The following is a 24,352-nucleotide window of genomic DNA, read 5'->3' as shown; positions in this document are numbered from 1 at the left end:
CATCCAAACATGGCTCTTAAAGCCATTTTGCTTAAAATAAGTTCAAAAATAATTGGATAAATTTAGCTTTTTATCTAACGCAACTTATTATTTGTTTTTATGTCCAAAAAAAAATACAGCTTATGAGCCAAAAAAAATAAGTTGGGCTATCCCAACTTATTTTTTTTTGGCTTATAAACTGTTTTCAGCTTATAAGCTGCTTTAAGCCCATCCAAACAGGCTCTTAGGGTCGAATTGGTGCTTTTGTTGGTGGTGTCAGTTGGGGGTACTCGGGTAATTTTTTTTGACCGAATGAGCAGTGCTCAAATTAAATTTATGAGGGGGTATTTTTATGTAAATAGTTTGCCTATAGGGGGCATATTGTGTTGTTTCCCCAATAAAAAAAAAAAACATTTTTTTTTTGCACGGATTATCCTTCTTTTGGGGTGGTTTTTAATCTTGGCCCCTTAAATTGGTGGTCTTTAATTTTTACTCTTTACTTAAAAAGGTGGTCAAAAATATCCCGAAGTTTTGGGTTTGAACCCCCGTTTAATCAAAAAAAAAAAAAAAAAAAAAAAAAACCCAAGGCAAGGCAGACATAAGTAAAAGTCCGCCTTATAAGGCAAAGTTGGTCTCACAAGACAAAATTTGCCGTTTCCGACATAAGTGCTATGTAATTTTTTTACCTATGCCTTGCAAAATTATTATTATTTTTACTCTCTTTGGGTTTTAAAAAAATTTTCGGCCACCTTTTTAAGTGAAGGGTAAAAATTAAAGACCAACAAATTGAGGAGCAAAAATTAAAGACCAATCCGTATTAAGGGCAATCGTGGAAATTGTACCAAAAAAAAAAAAAGAAAAAAGTAAGATGAGAAATAAAACAACCGATTCTAAAAGGCCCATCTTATAAATACTTGTAGATTATTTGGCCAAATTTATTTTTCACACAAAAGTACTTTATTTTTAAGAAGTGTTTATTTTTAAAGAAAAGTGCGGTGTTTAGCCAAATTTCTGGAGAAAATAAGTCGCGAAACCGCTTTTTCAAAGGCTAAAAAAATAAACCGTCTAAAAGACTTTTGAGAAAATATACTTAGAAATACTTTTTAAAAGCCTGATCAAACACTAATTGCTGCTCAAAAGTATTTTTTAATAATTAGTCAGGCACAAATTATTTTTTGCCAAAAATACTTTTTTTTAAAAATTATTTTAAAATAAATTGATTTACAAGCTTGGTCTGTACTGTAATACCAAGCTCACTTTCGATTTGATATATTTATTTGTGTGGCCCGTATTTCCCTTGTCATAAATCAAAACGCTATCCATTTGAACTTCTAGATCATATACTACAATAAATTAGTTTGGTTTCTAATAACTGACCTATGATGTATACTCATTATATTTATTTTCATCCCTTGTCATAAATCAAAACGCTATCTATTTGAACTTCTAGATCTATAGTACAATAAAAATAAATTCTCTTACTTTGGTTTCTAATAACTGACCTTTGATGTATATTCATTCTATTTATTTTTATTTGTCTAAGGTGGATTTTACACTCCCACTAAAAAATAATGAGTGAAATGCATATTTTATTTAATACCCATATTAATTATTGTGTAGAATTTCAATAGCCTTGGGGATTGAGTTGTTAATATTAAGGGTGAAACAAGTTTTTTTATTTTTATTATTAATATGCTAATGTGGACAAATACAAGTGAAAAATTATTTTTAATATAGTGAACAAATTAAAGTAAATGAAGGGAGTAATAGTGTGTTTGCCAAGCTTTTGGGAGTTCAAAAGTATTTTGTTTCTTCCAAAAAAATGCTTATTTTTTTACAAAGTGAGGTGTTTAATCAAATTTTTGGGAGAAAATAATTACTTCTGAGGAGCAACAGAAGTTGTTTCTTAGAAGCTAAAAAAGTACAGTTTTTTTCCAAAAACACTTTTGAGAAAATACACTTAGAAGTTAGAAGCACTTTTTAAAAGTTTGGCCAAACACTAATTGCTGCTCAAAAAATTTCTTTAAATTAATTTACCAACTACAAACTGCTTCTCACCTAAAAAGCACTTTTAGAAAAAACACTTTTAGAAAATAAAATGATTTTAGAATCTTGGCCAAATAGGCTATAATACAATATTATGAAGTGAAATCTAAGGGAAGATTTCCAAAATTATTCCAAATGGTAAAGTTATTCAATGTGCGTAAGGAGCTTTATTATTATAATTTTTTGTTGATTCGTAATGAAATGAATTTAAATCATAAAAATTAGTTCAAATTATAGCAACAACAACATATTTAAATTATAGCAACAACAACATACCCAGTATAATCCCACCAGTTGGGGTCTGAGGAGGATAGAGCGTAAGAAGACCTTGCCCCTATCTTTTGAATGGTAAGGAGGCTGTTTCCGATAGACTACCGGCTCAAGGAGAGATGAAAAAGCATCAGTAACAATAAACATTAATAATAAGCATAATAGCAACAAGATAATAGGACGACGTATTAAAGAAATAGTCACATAGTGTTAGAAGTAAGAACTAGCAATCCAAAACAGTATAGAAAGGCATGATAAAATACTAAAGACCTACAAGAGTAATACTGCGACTATTAGAATGCAAGGATAAGTAAGATAACACTCAAATTCTTACTAATCCTCTACCCTAATCCTAATTCATGTCCTTCATAAACTTCTATCTAAGGTCGTATCTTCGTAAATCGGACACAGGCCATGTCTCGTTTAATCACTCTCTCCCAATACTTCTCGCCTACCTACCTCTACCTCTCCTAAAACCATCCATAGCCAGCCTCTCACACCTCCGTCTTTGGGGCATCTGCGCATCTCCTCTGCACATGCCCGAACCCTCAATCTCACTTCCTGCAGCTTATCCTCCACAGAGGCTGCTCCCACCTCACCCCTAATATATTTATTTCTCATCCTATCTCTTCTAGTATGCCCATACATCCATTGCATCCGCATCTTTGCAACTTTCGTCTTCTGAACGTGATAATTCTTGGCTGGCTAGCACTCCGTCTCATACAACATTGTTGGTCTAACCACTACTCTGTAGAACTTGCCTTTAAATTTTGGTGATACCTTCTTATCACACAAGACTTCGAATGCAAGTCTCTATTTCATCCACCCTGCACTAATACGATGTGTGTCATCCTCATCAGTCTCTCTATTTCCTTGAAAAATATACCCAATATAATTTAAACTTTCTTTCTTTTGAATGGCATGAGTACCAAGCCTCACTCCTATGTCAACCTCATGCATTACGCTATTTTACACTCCAAGTATTCCGTCTTGGTCCTACTCAACCTGAACCCTTTAGATCCAGAGTCTGTCTCCAAACCTCTAACTCAGCATAAACTCCGCTGCAAGACTCATCAATTAAAATTACGTCATCTGCGAATAACAGATACATAAAATAGTTAAATAATATCTTCTCATTTATCAAACTACCCAACACCACCTTATAAAAAGGGTTATGTAGTTTTTTGGCTGGTCCGTTTTCCCTTTCTTTTCTGTTTCCATCTCCTAAAATCTAAATTGGAAGCAAAGGAAAATGAGAAGTGGAAACTATAAATAAAGAGTTCTATGCGTACAAGTTTTCTCTTTTCCCCTTTTTCCCTTTTCCATTTTCTTTGGCAACTTCCCTTTCTCCCATAAATCCACTGCACTTTTGAGGAGCAAGGAAAAACACACATAGTAGGAGTAGCTAAAGACAATAAAAACACCAAACACGTAATAAACGATTATCACGACTGTTCGATGAAACAAAATCGACTTTAAAATACTCTCACTACGTTAGCCAAGTGCAAGTTGACTTTCAGGTTAGCTCAAAGCCTCTACCTCCTTTCATTTTCAATTCTTTAAAAGCCAGTTATACACTACAACTCAGCAATATATGGTACACACTTGTCCTGATTTCATTCATTATTTTAATTTCTGGCCCAAAAAAGATGTGAGAGTCCGCGTCTTTGATGTGTTCATTTTCTTGATCACTACCTGAATCTGCTACTTGGGTTTGTCAAAATTTATGCTAATTCTGCTTCTGTTAGGTATTACAGCGTGTTTAACTGCTCAGTTGCCCTAAGGTTGATGGCCCAATTTAGTTAATGTTGAAGAGTTATAGGTATTATCTTTGTACCGCTTCCATTTGTTTCCCAATCATAGTTCATGTTACTGTATTAGTGGAAATTTTAGATGTTAGAAGAAAGGGTCTTTGTAGAATCATGTTCTTCTATTTTCAGCATTCTTGATGCACATAGAACTTGCATATTTTAGTATTTATTTTTTGGCACCAGATGAGATAACTATATTAGCATGTGACTCTCAAGATTCATGTATTTAAATAAATCATCATATTATGAATGTCACTGTGGGAATAAGTCTTTCCTTACTGGTTTGTGACTTGTACGACACTGTCGGATAACTGTAAGATTGTTGAGATTCTCTAGTTTCAAAGAAATCCTAGTTTGCCTTTAAAGACAAATTTGGTAGTATTGGAATGAAGAAGCTCGATTGTAACATAGTGGATATCAAAGATTCATATAACCAACCCCAACTAGTTTAGGATTGTGGCACAGTTGATGATTGATCATTGATATTTGTCTGAATGATTGTGAACTACTCATTTAAGTCGTGGGCATTGTGGTTTTTATACAAGATGTCTTTCAACTTATAATCTGCTACGTTGATCTTGCAGACTTTGGCTATTCTGCTAGTTAATCTCAAGGACATTCTTTATCAATGGTCTAACAGTTAGGCCCTAGGCAATATGTCGGTTCTCTGCGGTTGCCCCCCTCTCCTTGAATGTGTATACTGTGTAGGATGTGCCCGCTGGGCATGGAAGCGATGCCTCCACAGTGCTGGACATGACAGCGAAAATTGGGGTGTTGCCACGGCTGAAGAATTTGAACCTGTCCCTAGGCTCTGCCGATACATATTGGCTGTATACGAGAATGATCTTAGACAACCTCAGTGGGAACCACCTGAAGGATATGGAATTAATCCAGATTGTTTAATTGTGAAGAAAAACTATCCAGATACCTGTGGTCGAGCACCACCCTATCTCTTATATCTGGATCATGATCATGCTGACATAGTTCTTGCTATTAGAGGTCTTAATTTGGCAAAGGAGAGTGATTATGCAGTCTTGTTGGACAATAAGCTGGGAAAACGGAAATTTGATGGTGGGTATGTTCACAATGGGTTACTAAAAGCAGCTGAATTGGTGTTAAATACAGAATGTGAGGTCTTGAAGCAATTGCTGGAGAAATATCCAAACTATACCTTGACTATTACGGGTCACTCACTTGGGTCAGGTGTAGCAGCATTATTGACAATGGTGATAGCACAAAATCGCGACAGGCTGGGTAATATTGATAGGAAAAGAATCAGGTGCTTTGCTATTGCACCAGCTAGATGTATGTCATTGAATCTGGCAGTGAGATATGCAGATGTCATCAACTCCATTGTGCTTCAGGCAAGTTCCTGGATAGTTTTCACGTAGGGTGTGTTTGGTAATTCCAATTTTCTTATGTTTGGTTGGTCAAAATGTTTTGGAAACATTTTCTCTAGGATAAAGTGACTTCCCTAGTGGGAGTGGGGAAAACAAGTTCCATAAGTGGCATTTCAAACTCATTTTCTCCTCCCCACCCCCTGCCAGTCCTAAAACCCCACTTCCCACCTCACCCTCACCCCCACAGCCCCACTCTATAGTGTTTTCCGAGATTACGTATAAATGCCCTTGGAACAATATTTTTTGCTTACTTACCGAACACCAGAAAATAAGAAAATCACTTATTTTCTAAGAAAACGTTTTCCAGGAATATTTTTTCCATGGAAAACATTTTCCTTCATACCAAAACACCCTTAATCATCACTTTGGACATTCTTAACCACTCTAGATGGGTACTCTTGGCGTGGCAGCATGTAGCTTTCTACATGTAGTTTCAAGGCCTTGTCAATTTAGCCAACTCTCATCCACTCTGCATAAATAAGCAGATTATGTCCTTTCTTCTGCCTGTGTGCTCTCCATCCTTCTTACAAGGGGAGGTTGATTTATTGGCTTTGGAATATGTGCCTAGAAAGCAAGAAGCTTCTTTTATTGTATAAAATGGTTGCAGAATTTGTTTGCGTTGTTTTTAATCTCTATTTTGATGTCAGTTATCAATATGTCTGCTGGTATTTTAGACTTCCTTTGAAGTTTTCTCCAATTGTGCTGGCTGCAAAATTTTTCAATCTAACCCCATCTTCTCTTCTTAAATAGGATGATTTCTTGCCACGGACAGCAACTCCCTTGGAAGATATATTCAAGTCACTATTCTGGTAAAAGATAGTCGAATTTGATCTTGTACTTGCTTTCAAGAGTCCATTCCCTCATTTGGAATAAGAACTTCTGATTCCTCATTTAGAAACTCTCTTAAGGGTGGGGTCCAACTAGGAAGCTTGAGCCCTGCTCTTCTTTGTTTCTTTCTACTCTGGGATTTTGTTCATCTTCTTCTTTATGTTTGTGTGGAAATCCAATTTACTAGTTAAAGAAACAGAATCATGTTATTGTGAAGTGTCATTGTACCTACATTAAGATGAGATTTGGTATAACAGTCATGAAGTGGAGGGTCCAATATTATAGATCCTTTTTTACAAGCTAATATTAACTCTTCATGAGTAACCTCGTTTATGTTCATTTACTTAAATACTTTTTGCAGTTTACCATGCCTATTATGCCTGAGGTGCATGAGAGATACATGCATCTCAGAAGAGAAGATGCTCAAAGATCCACGCAGACTTTACGCCCCAGGTCGCCTCTACCACATTGTTGAGAGGAAACCTTTTAGGTATTTTCAGACTTTAGGATGTGCTACATGAAATTTTCATAAGTTGTTTGTATAATATGACTTGGCTATGTATGTGGAAAACAACAAGTTTAGACACAACCCATCAAATAAACAAGTTCTATGATGGTGGCTGTTATGTAGAACAAGCCTTTTTTATTTTTATGATGGTGGTGTCTGGGCCAGCTTGTCTACCTCAACTATTCTACCGGGTACCTGCTGCCTCCCACCAACACAGGTACCAGGTAACTCTGTCCACCAAGGCTTGGGTAGATATGAATCACCTAGTGTTTTTGTCTCCGCGAGGACTTGAATCATTTATTGTACTTTATACTCGTTCAATACTGTTATGTTTCTGTTTTGAGTAAAAGCATCTAGAGGTTTGGCATAAGAACCACCACAACGATTTGCATAGTACAATACAATCAATAACGATACCATTTTACACTGCTTTATTTTCTAGTCTACTATTAGGCACATGATTACAACCTCTGATTCCTATACTGGCATGTCTATCCCTTAAAACAGATGTGGACGATTTCCACCTGTTGTGAAGACTGCAGTTCCAGTGGATGGGAGATTTGAGCACATAGTTCTCTCTTGTAATGCTACTTCTGATCATGCAATTATCTGGATAGAGAGAGAAGCACGAAGGGCACTGGAAGTAAGTTGTTTGCACTTCTATGACGACTGATGACTTGTGATATAATTCCAAACAAAATGTCTTTGTACTTTACAACATTTTAGCCTTAGTTTTACTTCTTCTAAAGATGCTAGCTCAGCTGTAGGCTATTTGGAATTCCATAAATTCATGGTTCCGTCACTTTTGTGTGTGCCTGCGTTCTGCACTAATAATATAGTCAACTTTGACTAGCTTGGTATTGATGCATAGCTTATTAATAGATTTATAAGATCTTTAAATATTTACGGGGAAATTTGGTAATCATTCATTTTGCTGATGCAAATATTGTTGAATTCACTTTTGGGTAGTTGTTCGGACTTAAAATATGAGGGTTATTTGGCTTGGATATACTTTAAATGAACCACTTGTATCTTGTGATTTCAATTGAACTGTAAAACGAATTTGCTACTTTATTCTATTGATGTGCTTAAAGGAGATTTTCAATGTATCCTTGTTACCACATGGTAGGTGTTCAAGCTTAAACTGGTTTCGACCATTCTTCACATTCATATTTATTTTGTGCATCCAGTTGATGCAAGTGCGAGATCATGTGACGGAAATTCCAGCAAAGCAAAAGATGGAGCGACAACAGACATTAACTAGAGACCACAACGAGGAGCATAAAGCTGCTCTACAGAGGGCTGTCACCTTGGCTGTTCCACATGCTTTTTCACCTTCTTATTATGGAACTTTTGACGAACTAGGGGAAGAACAGTCTGATAAATCGGTCGGGGCTTCATCCACAGGTTAATCAACTAAATGCTAGACCGCAGATAACTGGGATGAACTAATTGAGCGTCTATATGAGAAGGATGAGTCAGGTCATATGATTTTGAAGAAATCAAGATCACAATGATAAGAAATGTTGTAGCTTAAGCATTATATATGAGTAGTGATATTTGAAGGAGCATCATTCTTTGATTAAACCATAATTATTTTAATCTCATTTTGATTGAGTTATGGTTCTTTTTTTCCTTCTCCTTTTGGTGTGTCAGCTAGTGGCTTGTATGAGTATATTTATAGACTTACAGAAAATATGCTGAAGCGGATGTATTTATTAGTCTTTTTTATTTTTCTTGTGTAAGATTAATATATGTGAAGATTCTTTCCATGGGGAGCAGCTAAGTAGAGCATAAGGTGTTAACTGCTGAAAATATTTCTATGGACCATAGGATGAACGCCACAGTTGCTGTTCGATAATTAAACTCGTTATAGGCAAGGATGCATCATTTCAATTGTTTTTCTGGGGATGCATCCTTTTTGCCTTCATGAGAGAATATTCTATGTAGAAAATACATCTTTGTTAGGTTTATTTCTTCGAATGAGATGATAATTATAGAAATAACCTAAGTTACTCGGACTCTTTGAAAGCGTTGCCGCACCCGTGCGGATCCTCCAAAAATACACTACTTTTGAAGGATCTGACACGCACCCGATGACATTTTAGGAGAGTCCGAATAACTTAAGAAATAACAACTGTTAGAGGTTAATATAGTTTCTGCTATGAAATCTCCAGACCTTATTACTCATTTATCCTATTCTTTTCTTCTTAAAATTATCATAAGAAAAGCATTTCGTAATGTTGCTAAAAATTCTCTGGTAAAGTAACTAACAGAAAAGCTAAATGGAGTAAAGTGTAGTTTTTTAGAACATAAACGAGTCTTAAATTTACTGACATGTAAAATTTACACTGTCATCACTTGAAAGGTAATTACAGAAAATTATCTATATAAAAATTAATTAGTCATTTTAAGAGAATAGAAAACAATTTTCTATAATAGGTCAAAAAATATTAGTATTTAGTAGTGTAAGAATTTTTTTATATTATCAATGCATGTAACTGAAACTCAAATAAAATGATATACATTTGAAAAGGTCATTTTTTACAATGCCTAAGGAAAAAAGAAAGACATACCTTTAAGACAAAAGAAGCAATTAATATGTAATAAAAAGTTTCATTGCCTATCTGCTGCCCACGAATACCGTTTCTTGAGCTAAATACGGAGCATTAATTTTATTTTGGTGAAATCGCTATTTGTTTTAAAGAAAATCACAAACCAAAAATGAAAACAGAGAAGAAATTATGGTTTCCTCCCCAAAAAAAAGGAAAAAAAGATAGAAACATATGGCAGCAATACATTGTGCCACGTCAGTAGGAGCATGGAGTTTCATGGTCCTCTTTTAAAAGAGTGACTTGAAACTTCATAGATCCCTTTCTAAATTCGAACAACCCCTGTCAGTAAAACTCTACATTTACCAAAACAGAAAGCCCTCACTTTCCTAAATTTCTCTGATTTATCAATGGCCAGTTTTCTTTGGGTTTTCATCTTCTTGGTTCTGGGGATCACTTCTGAGGTTCTTTTCGCTCAAAAGTCAGTAAAATTTTCCTACGCATTTTAATCTTATAATAATAATAATCTTTGATTTCTCTTGGGTTCTTCAGTAAGTGGTTACTCTATATTAATTGCTACGTTTGTTCATGATTTTTTTATATAAACCTCTCTTGATCTGAGTTCATCATGTAATCTTTTTTTTTTTTTTTTCGCTTTGGGCATTCATAGTTTTTGATATATTTTAGTTTTAAGGTTGCTTAGCAGTACGGTTGAGATAATTATAAAAATCTTCATGTAATTGAGGTGATTTATTTAACTTCTTTTTTTTTCCGTAGACAGCTTCATTATATTACTTTATTAAATCTTTCAAATGTTGGTGCGCCATTGCATCATTTACAACCACCTCGGAAAGTAGAATCCCAAGAATCCTAAATAAAAGGGAAATAGAGAATTTTGCTAGATTATGAGCTAGCACATTCCATGTTCGAGGAATATATACAAGCTTGATATCTTCAGGTGATTTATTTAAAAGAACTCAATAAACTGCATATGGCCACAGGAGTATGTTGCCCTTTTTATATTTTTTCCCCTTTAGGTTTTGGTCTTTTAAGCTAAAAGTTGGCAGTTTCTATGAATCTGTCAAAATTCCGATTTTTAGCGTTGGGAGTTTGAAAAAGAACCTGATTATCATATTGGACTGTACTTGTGGTTTTCTGAGGAGACATTTTTTGACTGTACTGTAGAAGATGTATTACTGAATGAGTTATAGTGAGCTGCAAATTTATAAATGTAAGAACAGCAATAATGACCACAAGTTTTGAAGTTATTTTAATAAACTGTGCTTTACATGATTACAAATTTGTTTCAGAAGTCGAAAAGAATTGAGGGGCAAAGAGGTGAATGGGGATGGCATTATAAAGTTGGGCCATCCTGTACGCTCTAATAGATTTGATCCCTCACAAGTCGTTCAACTCTCGTGGCGACCAAGGTCAGGTAGTCTATTCAATCATTAACCTTGTTGCTTGTACAATGTTTTGTGGCATGTAAAGAAATTTCATAAGTGTAAGTTACACCCAAAAAGGGAAGAAAAGTTTTCTTTGTTACGTTGGTGTGATGAAGGCATGTTTGTTTGGCTTCCTGGTTTTCTTGATGAGATTACTTGAATAATTCTCTGTATGGAGAAATAATGGACATTTTTTTCTTGAAATAGGGTTTTCTTCTATAAAGACTTTCTGTCAGCAGAAGAGAGTGATCACTTGATCTCTTTGGTAAATCAGTGCCTCGCAACTTGTAGTGCTATTCTTTTTTCGGCTTACAAAGTTGTCTAAAATGTGTCTTCGTATGAATGCATGTTTGTAGGCGCATGGCAAGAGAAATAGCTCCACAAGTGATAATGCTTCAGTGGATGCAGAGAAGCTTCCAACCAGGGGTATTCCTCTAGATGCAGAGGTAAGTTCTTTGTTATCCACATGGTGCTTTATTTGATCTAATGCTTCTTTAGAGCATAGATGTGACCAAGCAATTATGTTAAGACAATCTTTAGTACCTAAAATACATTACTTTATGTAGAAAGTTTTTACCTTGTAAATTGAAGATCTGAGTTTATTTTATGCATTAGAGTTCTATAAATTCTGCTTACCATGACAATGAACTCCATGGTCACTAAATTTGCTGGAGAGAAAGCAGTTCATGTTGATAAAACTCCGTACTCAGTACTCATAACACGTTTCTTGATAATTAATTCTAGGATCCTATTTCCTCAAGGATTGAAGAAAGGATCTCAGCTTGGACCTTTCTGCCTAAAGGTAGATTTTACTACTAGACATATTAAGTTTCCATTTTTTTGTTTCTAGGTACCCCTCCCAGCTGAAGGTTTTAAGTCTACCTTTTCAGTGTTATATGACTGACCGGTACATCCTTGCCTTTAGGAAACAGCAGGCCGTTGCATATTTGGCACTCTAGGCGTGAGAATTTAAAGGGGAATTATGGTTATTTTGATGTGGACGCCGCACTCAAGTCCAACGAACCATTAATGGCGACTGTCATTTTGTATCTATCAAATGTGACACAGGGTGGTCAGATCCTCTTCCCTGAGTCAGGGGTAAAAGAGAATGCTTTTTTGTAGTTGGTTTCGTAATGTCATCTTTGCTGTTTGTTCTTTAATCCTGATTTATAAGATATTTTTGGTGCAGAATAAGATCTTGTCCGACTGTATAGAGAGCAGCGACATCCTGAGACCAACTAAAGGAAATGCAATTTTGTTCTTCAATGTCCACCTTGATGCATCTCCTGACAGGATTAGCTCTCATGCAAGATGCCCTGTCATTGAGGGTGAAATGTGGTACACCATCAAATTCTTTTATCTCAGAAGTATTACTGTACAAAAGGATCCACTTCAATCAGATGATGACACCAGTTGTACAGATGAAGATGATAACTGTGCTCGATGGGCTGCTACCGGGGAGTGTGAAAGAAATCCTGTTTTTATGGTTGGTTCCACTGATTATTATGGTACATGTAGGAAAAGTTGTAATGCATGCTAATTCTCCATTTAATGTTATATGTACTTTGACTGGTTTTTGTTTTTGACAAAAGCTTCTGATTATATAGTCAAGAATTACTCTCTCTATTTTTTGGCCAAATATATTGTGCTAAGTGTGGCAAACAAATGGACTGTTGGCTCTTAGCTGCTGAAGACTTGGCCTTTCCCCTGTAATAATCAGTGACATTAATTTTTTTTTTTTCCCTAATAACAAGTCCCTTAGCTGCCGATGAACTTATTAAAAAAGAAGTCCATTATCTGGCAATGAGGAGAGAATTTTGCCTAAATTCTCTTGGTTGACTAATTATATTCCCAATCATTTGGTGGTCTGTTAGGTTTTTTATTCTTCCAGGTTTAGATGCTTCATTTCCAGCTAAGTTGATAGGCCTATTTCATTTTAAATAACCTCTCATTAGAATTTCTGAAACTTATCATTGAAAACTCATTCAGGGATGTCTCTGGTGACCTCTAGAAGCTGCAAAAGGTCAAACATAACTGAGTTGCCACCAATAAAGTTGAAGCAAACTCATGTGCCGCCAAATTGGGAAAAAAAAGGGTAGGGTTTATAATTATATATCAACTATACAGAGAAATTTTAAACTAGCGGTGTAACATGGCGGAGCCAGGAGTTCTAGTTTATGGGTTCTGAATAATAATTCTTTTACTTATTGCGTCAGGAGATATTTTTTGTATATATTAAATGAAATTAAATACAAATACACGATTTGAGTCAAAGCTACGAGATTATGTCAAAACCACCGATGACCGAACCCGTAGGTTTAAGGCTGGCTCTGCTCTTGTAATAATTTAATATGTCATGGTAGGTTATTTATTTTATGTTATATAATAGTTGTACTTGCTATTACGGGTAATGTAATCACAAGTAATATTATCTGATGGTCTAAAAATAAGTTACACGGTGAGTGACACAAAACTTAAACTCAAGAAAAGAAGTTCTCATACACAGAATACATAACTTAGTACTTTGAAAGAGGAGAACAAACGACTCCATTACCCAAGATACTATAATTGTTTTTAGCATCAATTGTAAAAAGAAATGTTTATAAGCTGCAAAAGGTCAAACATAACTGAGTTGCCACCAATAAAGTGGAAGCAAACTCATGTGCCGCCAATTGGGAATAGAGAAAGGGTTTATATTATAATATACCAACTATCCAAAAAAAAAAAAAATGGAATTAGCCGGGTAACTTAACATGTTATAACATGTTTTGTTTTTATGTTATATATAACAAATGCGCTTGTTATTTGTAATAAAGTTTGATGGCGTAAAAATATATTACATGGTTAGTGATACAAATTAAACTCAGAAAAAACGTATCATACATAGAATTCATAACTTAGGACATTGAAATAGAAGAACGACAAACTCCATTGTGTATAATTGTTTATAACCTCACTTGTACAGAAAAATGTTTTTCACCAGAGACACACCAAACGGGAAGAAGAAAATGCTATAATCATGATGATTATTTACCTGCAAAATGTTTGACAGTGAAACCAACTTTCTCAAACTTGCCTTTCTCATTGCTTTCTCTAAACTTCAAATAATCAGCACAAACAAAAGGCTTATAGACCCTCAAGTTTTCATTCCCCACAATCTCTTCTGGTGCAACAATCAGTTTCTCATCTTCAAAGCACCAAAAGAAAGCGATGGAAAATCGACTTACAGGTTTTTTTAGCACAACCCTGTGTTCAGATGACCTCAATTTCCCATTACTCCAAGCCTGTAAGAGATCTCCAACATTAACAACAAGTGTGTCTTGACAAGGATCAATGTCCATCCACTTGCCTTGTTTGGATCTCACTTGAAGACCACCAACTTCATCTTGATACACTATTGTTATGCAACTCATGTCAGTGTGCATCCCTAGCCCTTCAACTTCTTCTTGTTTCGTGAATTCGGGTGGAGTATAGTTGATCACTCTATGATAGCCATGACACTTGTTAAATTCAGATGCAAATTTCTGCTCAAATTCAGGGCCTAAGCTCATCAGTATGACCTCAACAACGCTTTTGGAGAGTTTTTCCATTTTGCTCCCATAAACCTCCATTGCATGACTATGGGACAAATGACAAAAAGTGAAATCGTTGTCAGATAGACAAATCATGTGACGAGATCTTAAACAAACATTTTGTGATGCAAGAAAAGAAAGCATTTCTTCTGGACCATAAACACAACAACAAAAACTAAAAGCAAAGATGTAGTGTTAAGGTCCAACTAAAGGTGTAGGCTAGCGATCAATGAAGTTGATGAAAACTATAAAAGACTGGGATTCAAATCCCAACAGAGACAAAACATGCTAGGTGATTCTTCTCATCTGCCTAAGCCTTGGCAAGTATAGTTACCTAGTACATGTGCTTGTGGGAGATAGCAGGTATGTACCTGGATGAATAGTCGATCGAGGTGCATGCGAGTTGGCCCAAGCACCAGCATTATCAGAAAAAAGGATGGAGTTTTAAGGTTTTTGATTTTACCTGAACTCTGGAATTGGCTGGTTGATGAGGGCTTGGCAAGTGCTTTGTGCTGAGGCAAAGAAGTCAGGTCCAGACACCCTCAGGCTCTCAAAGAAAGGTGAAGCAATGAAATGGGGAGTGTAGGTTTTTATATTTGATAAGGGTCCAGCATTCAGCTTTACATCACAAGGGAGATGGAATATCTGGTTAGAAAGGAAATGAAGTTGTCTGCATAAATCTCTGGAAATTCCATGGTTGCTGATGTGAAAAAAACCCCATTCTTTACAAGCTAAAGAAAGGGACTTAAGGGAAGATGAACTCAAAGGTCTTGAAACGTCGAAAATGGGAAGTTTTACAGAAGTCTGAGATTCAGACATGCTCAACAAGAATATGATGAGCAGATAAGTTAGTTTCTTCTGTTGTGTTTCTGTACTTGATAGAAGTGAGAAGGGCTTGGCTCGAACTATGTATATAATAAGCAAAAATTTAAAAGGTATACACATAATAATAACATCGCACTCATCCTGGACTCACTAACTCTAAATCTTGAATTTGTCTCTGAATAAACTTATGTGATAAATGACAAACAAGAATCTCAATTGCTACATTTAGGGATGTGGACAAAACAGATGTGAAAACAAGTAACCCTCCAGGGAAATGAGAATAAATAATTATGAAGGATATAAAGCATGTAACGTACTTAAAATGATGTTTTGCAAGCTACTAGTAATCATAATACTAGGACATTTAGCAATTTATTAAGGTTTGACAATTTCTGTATAGAGTTAGCCGACTGCACACACACACCCCCACCCCCAACCCCCAACCCGCCCGGCTCCCCTTTATTTTAAGAAAAAATAAGGTCAATGAAAGTGGAGGATGAATTTAAGACGCTGTAAGCAATTAGGAGGCAACAGGCACAAATGATGGAGGAGTGCTGGTCAAAACGGAAAAATACGCCAGCCATGATGCTTACGCCAAAATGAATAATTAATTGTTGTAATTACAGATTAAAAGAATACATATCACTTAACTATAGTTAATACGGGCAAGATAAATTTGTTACAACTAAAATAGACCGGGGTATTCATTTATTTGATACAAATACCGAGCGCAAATAAATTTTTTTTTTGGGTCAAAATTGTTGTTTTGTTGGTTCTCAAGCTTGTATTCTTCAATAAGGTTTGACTTGCCTTACTCGTGATTCATTACTCTGTCGAACAAACACGACAATTAAGCAAAGCACATATTTTATATGCAATCGAGAACATTGTGCCATTTTTTTCAATCTATTTAAAAGTTAAAACCTAAAAGACATGAAAGAGAAGAGGGAAAAAAACAAAAGAGCACAGCTCCCTTCCACCCTGAATCCCTGATGGCTTATTTTATATTTCTTCTCTTTACTCCAAGCAAGGAAGAACCAATTAGAAGTGAAACCTGATAGACTTTGGTGAGTGAGGATATATTTTTTCAAGGATCAACGTAGTTGCGTTTGAGTTCGTTTGATTAAAAATGAAAGTTTCTGCATCTTCTAGAAGAAAAATTAAGACCATTTTTATGGCAACTTGTCAAGGAACAAAGGCACTTGATACACAAACAAGATTTTGTAAATGACCCTTCACATTATTGCATAACTGAATCTAATGCTTATCTCAAAGTTTAAATTGTTAGAAAGATAGACATCCCTTTTTAATCTGTCTTAAAAAGATGTCATCTTTCAATAACTTTAAAATTCTCTTATTACCCATAATGGAGTGATTCATAGCAACGAAAATGTCTAGGGTTTTAGACCATAAACCCCAAAAGTCTTCATTTCCTTTCTAAGACTCCGTGCCTAAATAAACAGTGTCACATAAATTGAAACAAAGGAGTTCACCGCGGGGGGGGGGGGGGGGACATTGGGCAAAATCTATTTAGCAACGAATTCCACATACAAATAGAGACACCTATCCGAAAGATACTTCAAAGGCTTTAGGATCGAAGTCTCTAGGTCCCGCGCACAATCTTATTTTCCTCCTCGGTCAAGCGCGTGAAAATATTTTTGTCGATGAATGACTTTATATCACCTGCGAAAGAAGATAGGCTAGAACAAAAAAAACCTTTTTAAGTAGCTGCCCCCTAGAACAATTTATCAGCAGCCTGATCCAAAATCCAATTAGCAACATAACAATCTTCTTGCTTTGGCCATTGCCCTTAGCTCCAAGTTTCAAATGAAAGGAATGAACTTTTAGAAGTGAGCTACGCATATTTGAATCAGATTTATATAAGATGATTTCTCATTGAGAAAAACAAGAGACCAACAAGCCTTTTGTCATTAAATTTGCACGGGAAATAATGGCATGTACAAGCTAAAAGCAGTCAATATAGTCTATAACTGCCCATCCACCAAACCTTGTTTTCCTCATTATTTATCTCTTGTTACTTATCACAAACTACAAATTTCTGGAATCACTGAGCATCTGAAAACAGGTTAAAGCTGAAGAAACAACAAAGATGAGAAAACTATTTCCTTAGTTGTGGAATGTTACAAACAAGGGGGTGATTTATACTTGAATCTTCTTTGTAGCTTTAAAACTGCTAACATCAAAAGACAGGGATTCCGTTCTCCAAACATCATTCAGGTTGCTTACCTGAGGTCCTCTACAACTGCAAAAGGGTAGGTAAGAGTTCTTTTAAAAATATTATTTTAAAAAAAACAAGATACCTAGTACTCCAGTACATGAAGAGCAATTTCTTAAATATGCTTAGTCACTTGTCAATTTTATATTGCCTAATGACCACTTTTTCTAGATATATGAGCATAAAGTGAGATCAGTTGCAATGTGAAGTGAGATTTAAATGTAAATTAAACTCTCATTTTGAGAAACTCAAATACAAGTACACATAGTTTTGTCAAATACACAGACTTCCCTAAATCATAGCTTTAATGACACTAGGAAACAAACAACAACAACAACAACCCAGTGAAATCCCACAACGTGAGGTCTGGGGAGGGTAGAGTGTACGCAGAACTTACTCCTACCAAGGTAGGACGGCTGTTTCCGAAAGACCCTCGGCTCAATAGAATGCATAAAAGCATAAAAGCATAAAAAGAGGTCAGATAAGGCCAAGAGATTCAAAGCGATATGGAAATGCAAATAACTAAAGCGACTAAGCCATGATGAAGCGATTTGTAAAGGAGCGAGCTATCACAGATAAAATAAGATAATCAAAGTACAGGATAACAAATAGTAGCAGAAATCAAAGCACAAGAACTTATATCACGATAATGTTTGCAGTCTGCTTAGGGAATGGAGCAAGGAAAATACTGGACATAACAACGCTAGCTAACATATAACTTTTATCAGTAAGTGAGCAGAAGAACAAATCCATGTCTATTGGGGTTTTGTGATACTTTTAAGTATGTTTCTCATTTTTGATCCGTATATCATTACTTCCTATGCGCTCGTAGTTAAGAAATTTAAAAGACACTAGTGGTGATACAGATATGGACGTTGACAAGTTTCCAACTATCAACCAGATCTATGAGTTATGGAATTTTCTGTCGAAGACAAAATTACCTTGTGAGACATGCAATACCTGCAGCTATTGAAACTTTCCCATCTGGTAGATACACAGCAGGTACTCTATTATATCATTGTATCGGGGGTTATTAGAAAGAGAACTATTTATTTATTTATTCAGGTCAGCGACATGCCCTCTTCACAGGGCCTGTATCTTTTTGACCAACCGCATGAATTATTTTGTCGATGGGTGGTGGCAAGAATCGAGCTAAGGACCTATTCTGATCTGATACCATATTTGCGTGAGCAGGCCTCATCTAAAAGCTCAAGTGTCGCGAAGGGTTATTATTTGTTCAGGTTATCAACAATATCCCCACTTGAAAGTTAAAAAGTAAGCAACATTTGCTGTCCCCAGATTCGCCATTAAATATCCATAAATCCAACAAAGATGCATGCATCTCACAACCAAGTCCATGTGATACAAGGACAGTAACTCTAATATATAAGGAACAAAAATGAAAAGCATCGAAGATTAAACCTGCAGCAATAATTGAAGTTCTCTGACAGTCATCAGGAATTCCCCATCCAAGTTGGCAATTTACTAGGTGCATCTAAACCACTATCTGTTTAAGTAATATTATGTGGATACCTAAACATCAGATAACTAACAAGTGGTACAATTTCTAAATCACTAGTCTATGCAGCAGCTTGTGCGAAAGTTCTCATACAAAAGACATTGATCGAATTATCTATTGCGGATGAGGATCGAGCAAGCATTACTTTGTAAGCCACACATCCCTCAGCATCAAACTTTTCAAGCACGCTGTTTTTTACTTGCTTTTCATTCACAGTAACCACCATAATTTTAGCTTTATAAACTAGGAATCTAGGTACTGGGAACACAACAATTCTCGGGTAGTAAATACAACAGCATGGTAATATAACACCTGATCCGAATGGGTTAATATAACCCCTGAACAATGTTATTTTACCCCTTGAGCAAGACTTATCAACCCTCTGAGCAACTTGTTTATTTTCTTTCCAAAAGGTAAATCTTGAAAGAAACTCGTACTAGAGCCTTATAAAATCGTTCAAGTCCTAGACCAATAACTGATGGCAGACAGTGGTGTAGCCACGTGTACTGAAGGGGGTCAATTGACTTTCCTTCGTCGGAAAGTTACTCTGAGCTAATAGAGTAAAAACAAATTCTTTTGTATCTATATAAATTGTTGAATCAAAATGGCTAAATACATCCACACACTGCAAGTTTGACAAGGGGATTCCACGGAATGCAAGCATTCCCAAAACACACACAGACACACAAAATCCCCAGTAGAAACCAGAGGCATCAATCTGTACGATTAAACTGACCGTTATGTCTACAAGAACAGATGGTCAGCTCCATCCATGGGCAACACTTATTGAAGCAGCAATTAGAATTGAAAGACTCTTCTTTTACAGTAAACCAAACTCATTTCACCACTTGCCCAACACAATTAGAAAAGCTCAAAATTTTCATTAAAAAAACCAATCTTATCGCATTCAAGTTTACAACTTTACCAACTTTATCAACGAGAAAACAACCTTATTGCAAGTAAAAAAAACAAACTTCAATAAAACAAAAGGTTAACCACAGCTATCAGGTATCAAATATCATGATTTTGTAATCACAGGATCAAGAATCCGCACCAGAGCTGAACTTTGGGGGGTATTCTGAAGAAGAATTAGGTTTCTTGATAGAGCAAGATGACCTAAAGGCTTCAACATGAGACTGACATTTCAAATAGTCACCTTTATTTTCATCCAAACACTTCTTCAAAGCATCCACATCACAAACTGTCTTCTTCACACTCTTGTTTTCCTTCTCTATTTTCCCCTCCATTTTTTTCACAACCCCACTTCCTTCCTTGTATTATCAAGAATTTTCTTTTGGAAGTTTTGGAACAAAAAGAAAAGGGTAGTCCAAGAAAGAAAAAAGAACTAGGAGAGAAGGATGGACACTTGGTCAGGACTCCTCTGTGAATTTCATGGACCGGACTTTTGACATATGCTCGAAACCCGAATTGGCCCAACTACGCATACCGAGAGAATGACGGGCAATTTGTAGGATTGTCCTTAGCTGGGGCAGTTCTTTAATTTTTGTCCCTCAAATTGGTGGTGATTCAAAGCGAGAATTTGCAAAGGCAAAAAAGTTAAAAAGTTAAGGCCAAAACTTAAAGATCACCAATTTGAAGGACAAAAATTAAAGACCACCCCAAATGAAGGCCAATCCGTGCAAAAAAAGGAGAATGACAAAAATGGACCCTTATTACTACTCCCTCCGGATCAAAAAGAGTATCCACTTAGCCTTTTTTTGGGTAAAAAATGGACACTCTTTTGACCACCAATATACTCCCTTTGTTTCAATTTATGTGAACCCGTTACTATTTGAGGGAGTTTACGAGGTAGTACTTTGACCACGTTTTTCTTATATTTTTTTCTTAATTATTTGAATTATAAATTATCATGACTCAAAGTACTTTTTATGTAGTTCCTAAATATATAGATTTTATTTTTACAAACTTGAAGAATCTATGTCAAAATTTACGGTCAAAGTTATAAAGTTTGACTCTCTACTCTGAAAAGATTCACATAAATTGAAACGGAGGGAGTATAAGGGAAGATCTCAAAGTTTTGTAGTCCTCACATGATTTTTTTTTTTTTTTTTTGTCTATTTTACCCTAATTGCTTCGGGAACAATTTTAGGCCTAACTTTGGCCTGTAAAACAATTTTAGGAGGAAGAGTTTTGAATGACTCTGCCTGAGGCCTAAATTTTGCTCGAATAGGCCTAATTGTGTTACAAAACTCTATCTTGCGATTTTTTTTGCTAAGCCGGGGTTCAAACCCCAAGCCTCATGATATTAAGCGTAAGGCAAAAATTAAAGATCACCAATTTGTTGGGCAAAAAATAAAGACCACCCCAATATAGGGGCATTCCTCCGAATTGCTCTACTTGGACATGACTCCTCTTTGAATTTCATGGACTGGACTTTTTGACATATTCTCGGCCCAATGTTACAGAAGTTTTTGCATAGATTGGCCTTCAAAGGGCGTTGGACTTTAATTTTATCCTTCGCTTAAAAAAGTAACAAAAAATATTTTGAGTTTCTGAGTTCAAATCCCCACTCAATAAAACTAAAAAATTGCAAGGCAGAGTTTCGTAGCAAAGTAAGCCTATTCGGGCAAAAGTCTGCCTTAAGACAGAGATTTGCCTTAATGTAGAATTTGCCTCAAGGAAAAAGTCTGTTTTACGGCAGAGGTTTGCCTTAATGCAAAATTTGCCTCGAGGCAGGTTTGCAATTTTTTTTTTATTACTTTGCAAAGCAAAAATTAGGCTAACTTTTGCCCGAATAAGCCTCCTTTGCCTTACGATTTTTTTTTACTAAGCTAAAATTTGAACACAGAATCTCGGGGTATTTTAGTCTAAGGGCAAAAATTAAAGACCAATAATTTGAGGGGTAAAGACCACCCCCGAATAAGGACATTCGTGAAAATTGTCCAAAAGTGGACCCTTATGTCTAGGAATAAGTTTAAAATGATCCCATAAATATACTCGAGTTGTTTTGATCATCTAAGTTTGTCAAAAGTGAGCATTTTTATCTCCTCAAATATTTAACAAACTCTGGCTTAGATTTTATGGAATCGTGAGATGCCATCAAACTATCGGAAATGACTCATTTATGTCACTCGTCAATAATTTGGACCATTTATGCCATCGAACTATCGGAAATGGCTCATTTCTGCCACTCATCAATAGTTTAGTTCATTTGTGCCATCGCCCGTTACTAAAATGACTCATCCGTGTCATTTTTTATTAACGTCGATTTTACAATACCAGATATGACACGTGGCCTCCAAGTAGATCATGGTTGTGGGTGGGTAGGGTGTATAGGTTGGATTTTTTATTAATTTGGGATTTAAAATAGGGCTAATTTAATTAAACGACGTAGACCTCTAATTAGAGTCCACGTGTCATATCTGGTATTATAAAATTGGTGTTAATGAAGAATGGCATGGATGAGTCATTTTGGTAACGGGCGATGGCATAAATGAGCCAAACTATTGATGAGTGGCATAAATGAGCCATTTCCGATAGTTTAATGGCATAAATGAGTTATTTCCAATAGTTCGATGGCATGTTTGAGCCTTTTCAGATTTTTTTTTTTTACTAGAAACATGATTAGGAAAATTCCGTCAACTCTCATAAAACGCAACATCAAAAACTGTATCAGACAAAAAACAAATAAAACGTAATAGAAAGTGCACCTCAAAAAACTACAACGCACTTCAAAATGGACAAAAGAAAAAGAAAAAAAAAAGAGTAGAAATTGCAAAATTTTCAGCTATGAATGTGAGTTTACATTTCGTTTGTTTCATTTATAGGGAACTTTAGAATTATACTCCCTCCGTCATGCTCTCTCCGTTTCAATTTATGTGGCACTTTTCGCTTTTCGAGAGTCAATTTGACTAAACTTCTAAACTTAATTGGATTAGATTAACTTAATATTTTAATATTAAAATTTATATATTTGAAAACTACATAAAAAGTACTATAAGTTGCAACTTTTATCATATCAATTTAATGAAAAAATACATCTTAGAATATTGATAAAAGTTCATACAGTTTGAATCTCGGGAACCGAAAAGTACCATATAAATTGAGACAGAGGGAGTAATTTATTGGCACCTTTTAGATTTCGAGATTCAAACAAGTCTTTCTTTGACTATAATTTTTCATATATCTTTTTAATATATTGAATTATCAATTATTGTTATAGTACTTTTTATGTGGTTTCCGAATATGTAAATTTTATTTTAAGAAACATAAAAGATTTCATATCTGAATTTACGATCAAAATTAAACTGTTTAACTCTAAAAAATCCAAGTGTGCCATATAAATTGGGGCAAAGGGAGTAGAATATAAAGTGATTTGCTTTGTTCCATCCCATACGATTTTTTCTAATTCATTCAAAAAAGAATAATTTCTTATATTCAAACTTATTTCTAGTTAGAATTTAGAGCCAAACCCACCTGGCGGCATTTGTGGTACGTCCACTTCTTTCACTTAAAGACCCAAATGTAATTGTTCCATTTAGACACTTAAGTGGACAATCCATGTTCCATTTGCACTTTTTCTTTGACATGACAATTTGGGTGAGTTCCACGTTAAATAGGCGCGTGAAAATGCCATTTTGAAGTTGGGAACATATTTTTCTTAATTTTTAACTATTTTCTTTTTGGTTCTTTTCTTTATTTAGTAATGGGGGTCCCACACACCCTCCTCCCAAACTTCTCCTTCTCCAAATTTCCCGAAAAAATGGCAGCCTCTTCCCCAAACTTCTCCTTCTCCAAATTTCTTAAAAATATGGAATTAAAGTTGGTGAACCTTATTAAATTGTTAAGAAATAAGGAGCAATTATAAAAATATCATCAAAAGCCATACATTTTCTTGATTGATTGTTATGTACCCATCATTGTTCTTGTCAAATATTGCAAAATACTCTTTAACTCAACCTTGTTATGGCTTTTAATTACTACTATGCTTTTTGTTCTCCATAGTTCAGGAACTTAAATTTGAGTTCTTGAAAAGAGGAAGTTGAGATGGAGTTTAAGTTTTGAAAAACCCATATCCTTTCTTTACTCTTTTTTTTTTTTTTTTTTGGCTAATGCATAATTTGTTTATTGATTTAACTTGCCACGTTAAAAAATGATAGGAGCGAAGGTTGGATATTGGTGGTGGTGTTGTGGTGGCAATGCGGCGGTGGACGGGGATGGAGGAAGTGTTGAGAAGGAGAGATAAACAAGAAGAAGTGGAAAAAAAAATTGCAATGGTGGGGATTTGGTGAAGAAGACGGGGGGGGGGGGGGGGGGGGGGGACGGGTACGAATCTGGTGAAGAAGATGTGAGGAGGGGGGGAGGGGGGATCTGTGAAAAAGACGCGGAGGAGGGGGGGGG

At 35.6% G+C, this 24,352-nt stretch overlaps 3 protein-coding genes across 11 annotated transcripts; 2 read left to right on the top strand and 1 right to left on the bottom strand.

Moving 5' to 3' along the window:
- The first annotated feature begins 3,592 nt into the window (after positions 1-3,592).
- On the top strand, positions 3,593-8,612 carry LOC132056548 (uncharacterized). 6 transcript variants are annotated; one of them, XM_059448805.1, is made up of 7 exons: positions 3,593-3,815; positions 4,053-4,117; positions 4,691-5,470; positions 6,257-6,315; positions 6,696-6,824; positions 7,350-7,485; positions 8,033-8,612. In XM_059448805.1, exons 3-7 carry the CDS (start codon positions 4,763-4,765, stop codon positions 8,252-8,254), a joined length of 1,254 nt encoding a protein of 417 aa, XP_059304788.1. In that variant the 5' UTR covers positions 3,593-3,815; positions 4,053-4,117; positions 4,691-4,762; the 3' UTR covers positions 8,255-8,612. The 6 variants fall into 6 exon arrangements, with proteins under 6 accessions (XP_059304788.1, XP_059304786.1, XP_059304787.1 ...); XM_059448803.1 differs by having other exon boundaries at positions 4,044-4,117; XM_059448804.1 differs by having other exon boundaries at positions 3,593-3,892; positions 4,044-4,117.
- A 1,098-nt stretch (positions 8,613-9,710) lies between these two features.
- On the top strand, positions 9,711-12,461 carry LOC132056547 (probable prolyl 4-hydroxylase 12). Of its 2 annotated transcripts, none has more exons than XM_059448801.1 (7): positions 9,711-9,875; positions 10,708-10,824; positions 11,047-11,104; positions 11,196-11,285; positions 11,584-11,641; positions 11,765-11,937; positions 12,029-12,461. In XM_059448801.1, exons 1-7 carry the CDS (start codon positions 9,805-9,807, stop codon positions 12,377-12,379), a joined length of 918 nt encoding a protein of 305 aa, XP_059304784.1. In that variant the 5' UTR covers positions 9,711-9,804; the 3' UTR covers positions 12,380-12,461. The 2 variants fall into 2 exon arrangements, with proteins under 2 accessions (XP_059304784.1, XP_059304783.1); XM_059448800.1 differs by having other exon boundaries at positions 9,712-9,875; positions 10,705-10,824.
- Positions 12,462-13,702: 1,241 nt separating this feature from the next.
- Positions 13,703-20,414, bottom strand: LOC132056546 (gibberellin 20-oxidase-like protein). Of its 3 annotated transcripts, none has more exons than XM_059448799.1 (2): positions 20,046-20,365; positions 13,703-14,457 (listed from the first exon to the last, which is right to left on the bottom strand). In XM_059448799.1, the coding sequence occupies exon 2, from the start codon at positions 14,448-14,450 to the stop codon at positions 13,866-13,868; it is 585 nt and encodes a 194-aa protein (XP_059304782.1). In that variant the 5' UTR covers positions 14,451-14,457; positions 20,046-20,365; the 3' UTR covers positions 13,703-13,865. The 3 variants fall into 3 exon arrangements, 2 of the variants coding, with proteins under 2 accessions (XP_059304782.1, XP_059304781.1); XM_059448798.1 differs by lacking the exon at positions 20,046-20,365 and adding an exon at positions 14,875-15,633; XR_009414810.1 differs by lacking the exon at positions 13,703-14,457 and adding an exon at positions 17,145-17,499 and having other exon boundaries at positions 20,046-20,414.
- Between the last annotated feature and the right edge of the window lie 3,938 nt (positions 20,415-24,352).

The sequence above is a fragment of the Lycium ferocissimum genome, chromosome 5 (genome assembly GCF_029784015.1).
Source record: "Lycium ferocissimum isolate CSIRO_LF1 chromosome 5, AGI_CSIRO_Lferr_CH_V1, whole genome shotgun sequence".
NCBI lineage: Eukaryota > Viridiplantae > Streptophyta > Magnoliopsida > Solanales > Solanaceae > Lycium > Lycium ferocissimum.
The sequence above is the reverse complement of the archived record's forward strand: the minus strand, read 5'-3'. Positions and strand labels throughout refer to the sequence as shown.

What these genes read in the sequence shown, in the direction of transcription:
- LOC132056547 (XM_059448800.1), top strand. Translation starts at nt 9,805, where the DNA reads ATGGCCAGTTTTCTTTGGGTTTTCATCTTCTTGGTTCTGGGGATCACT. An exon ending in GTGATCACTTGATCTCTTTG is followed by an intron (nt 11,105 to 11,195) that starts GTAAATCAGTGC and finishes GCATGTTTGTAG; the next exon opens with GCGCATGGCAAGAGAAATAG. An exon ending in TTGGACCTTTCTGCCTAAAG is followed by an intron (nt 11,642 to 11,764) that starts GTAGATTTTACT and finishes CCTTGCCTTTAG; the next exon opens with GAAACAGCAGGCCGTTGCAT.
- LOC132056548 (XM_059448805.1), top strand. Translation starts at nt 4,763, where the DNA reads ATGTCGGTTCTCTGCGGTTGCCCCCCTCTCCTTGAATGTGTATACTGT. An exon ending in TCAACTCCATTGTGCTTCAG is followed by an intron (nt 5,471 to 6,256) that starts GCAAGTTCCTGG and finishes CTTCTTAAATAG; the next exon opens with GATGATTTCTTGCCACGGAC. An exon ending in ATATTCAAGTCACTATTCTG is followed by an intron (nt 6,316 to 6,695) that starts GTAAAAGATAGT and finishes TACTTTTTGCAG; the next exon opens with TTTACCATGCCTATTATGCC.
- LOC132056546 (XM_059448798.1), bottom strand. Translation starts at nt 15,356, where the DNA reads ATGTGTATACCTTTTAAATTTTTGCTTATTATATACATAGTTCGAGCC. An exon ending in CAGCCAATTCCAGAGTTCAG is followed by an intron (nt 14,458 to 14,874) that starts GTAAAATCAAAA and finishes TTTGTCCCATAG; the next exon opens with TCATGCAATGGAGGTTTATG.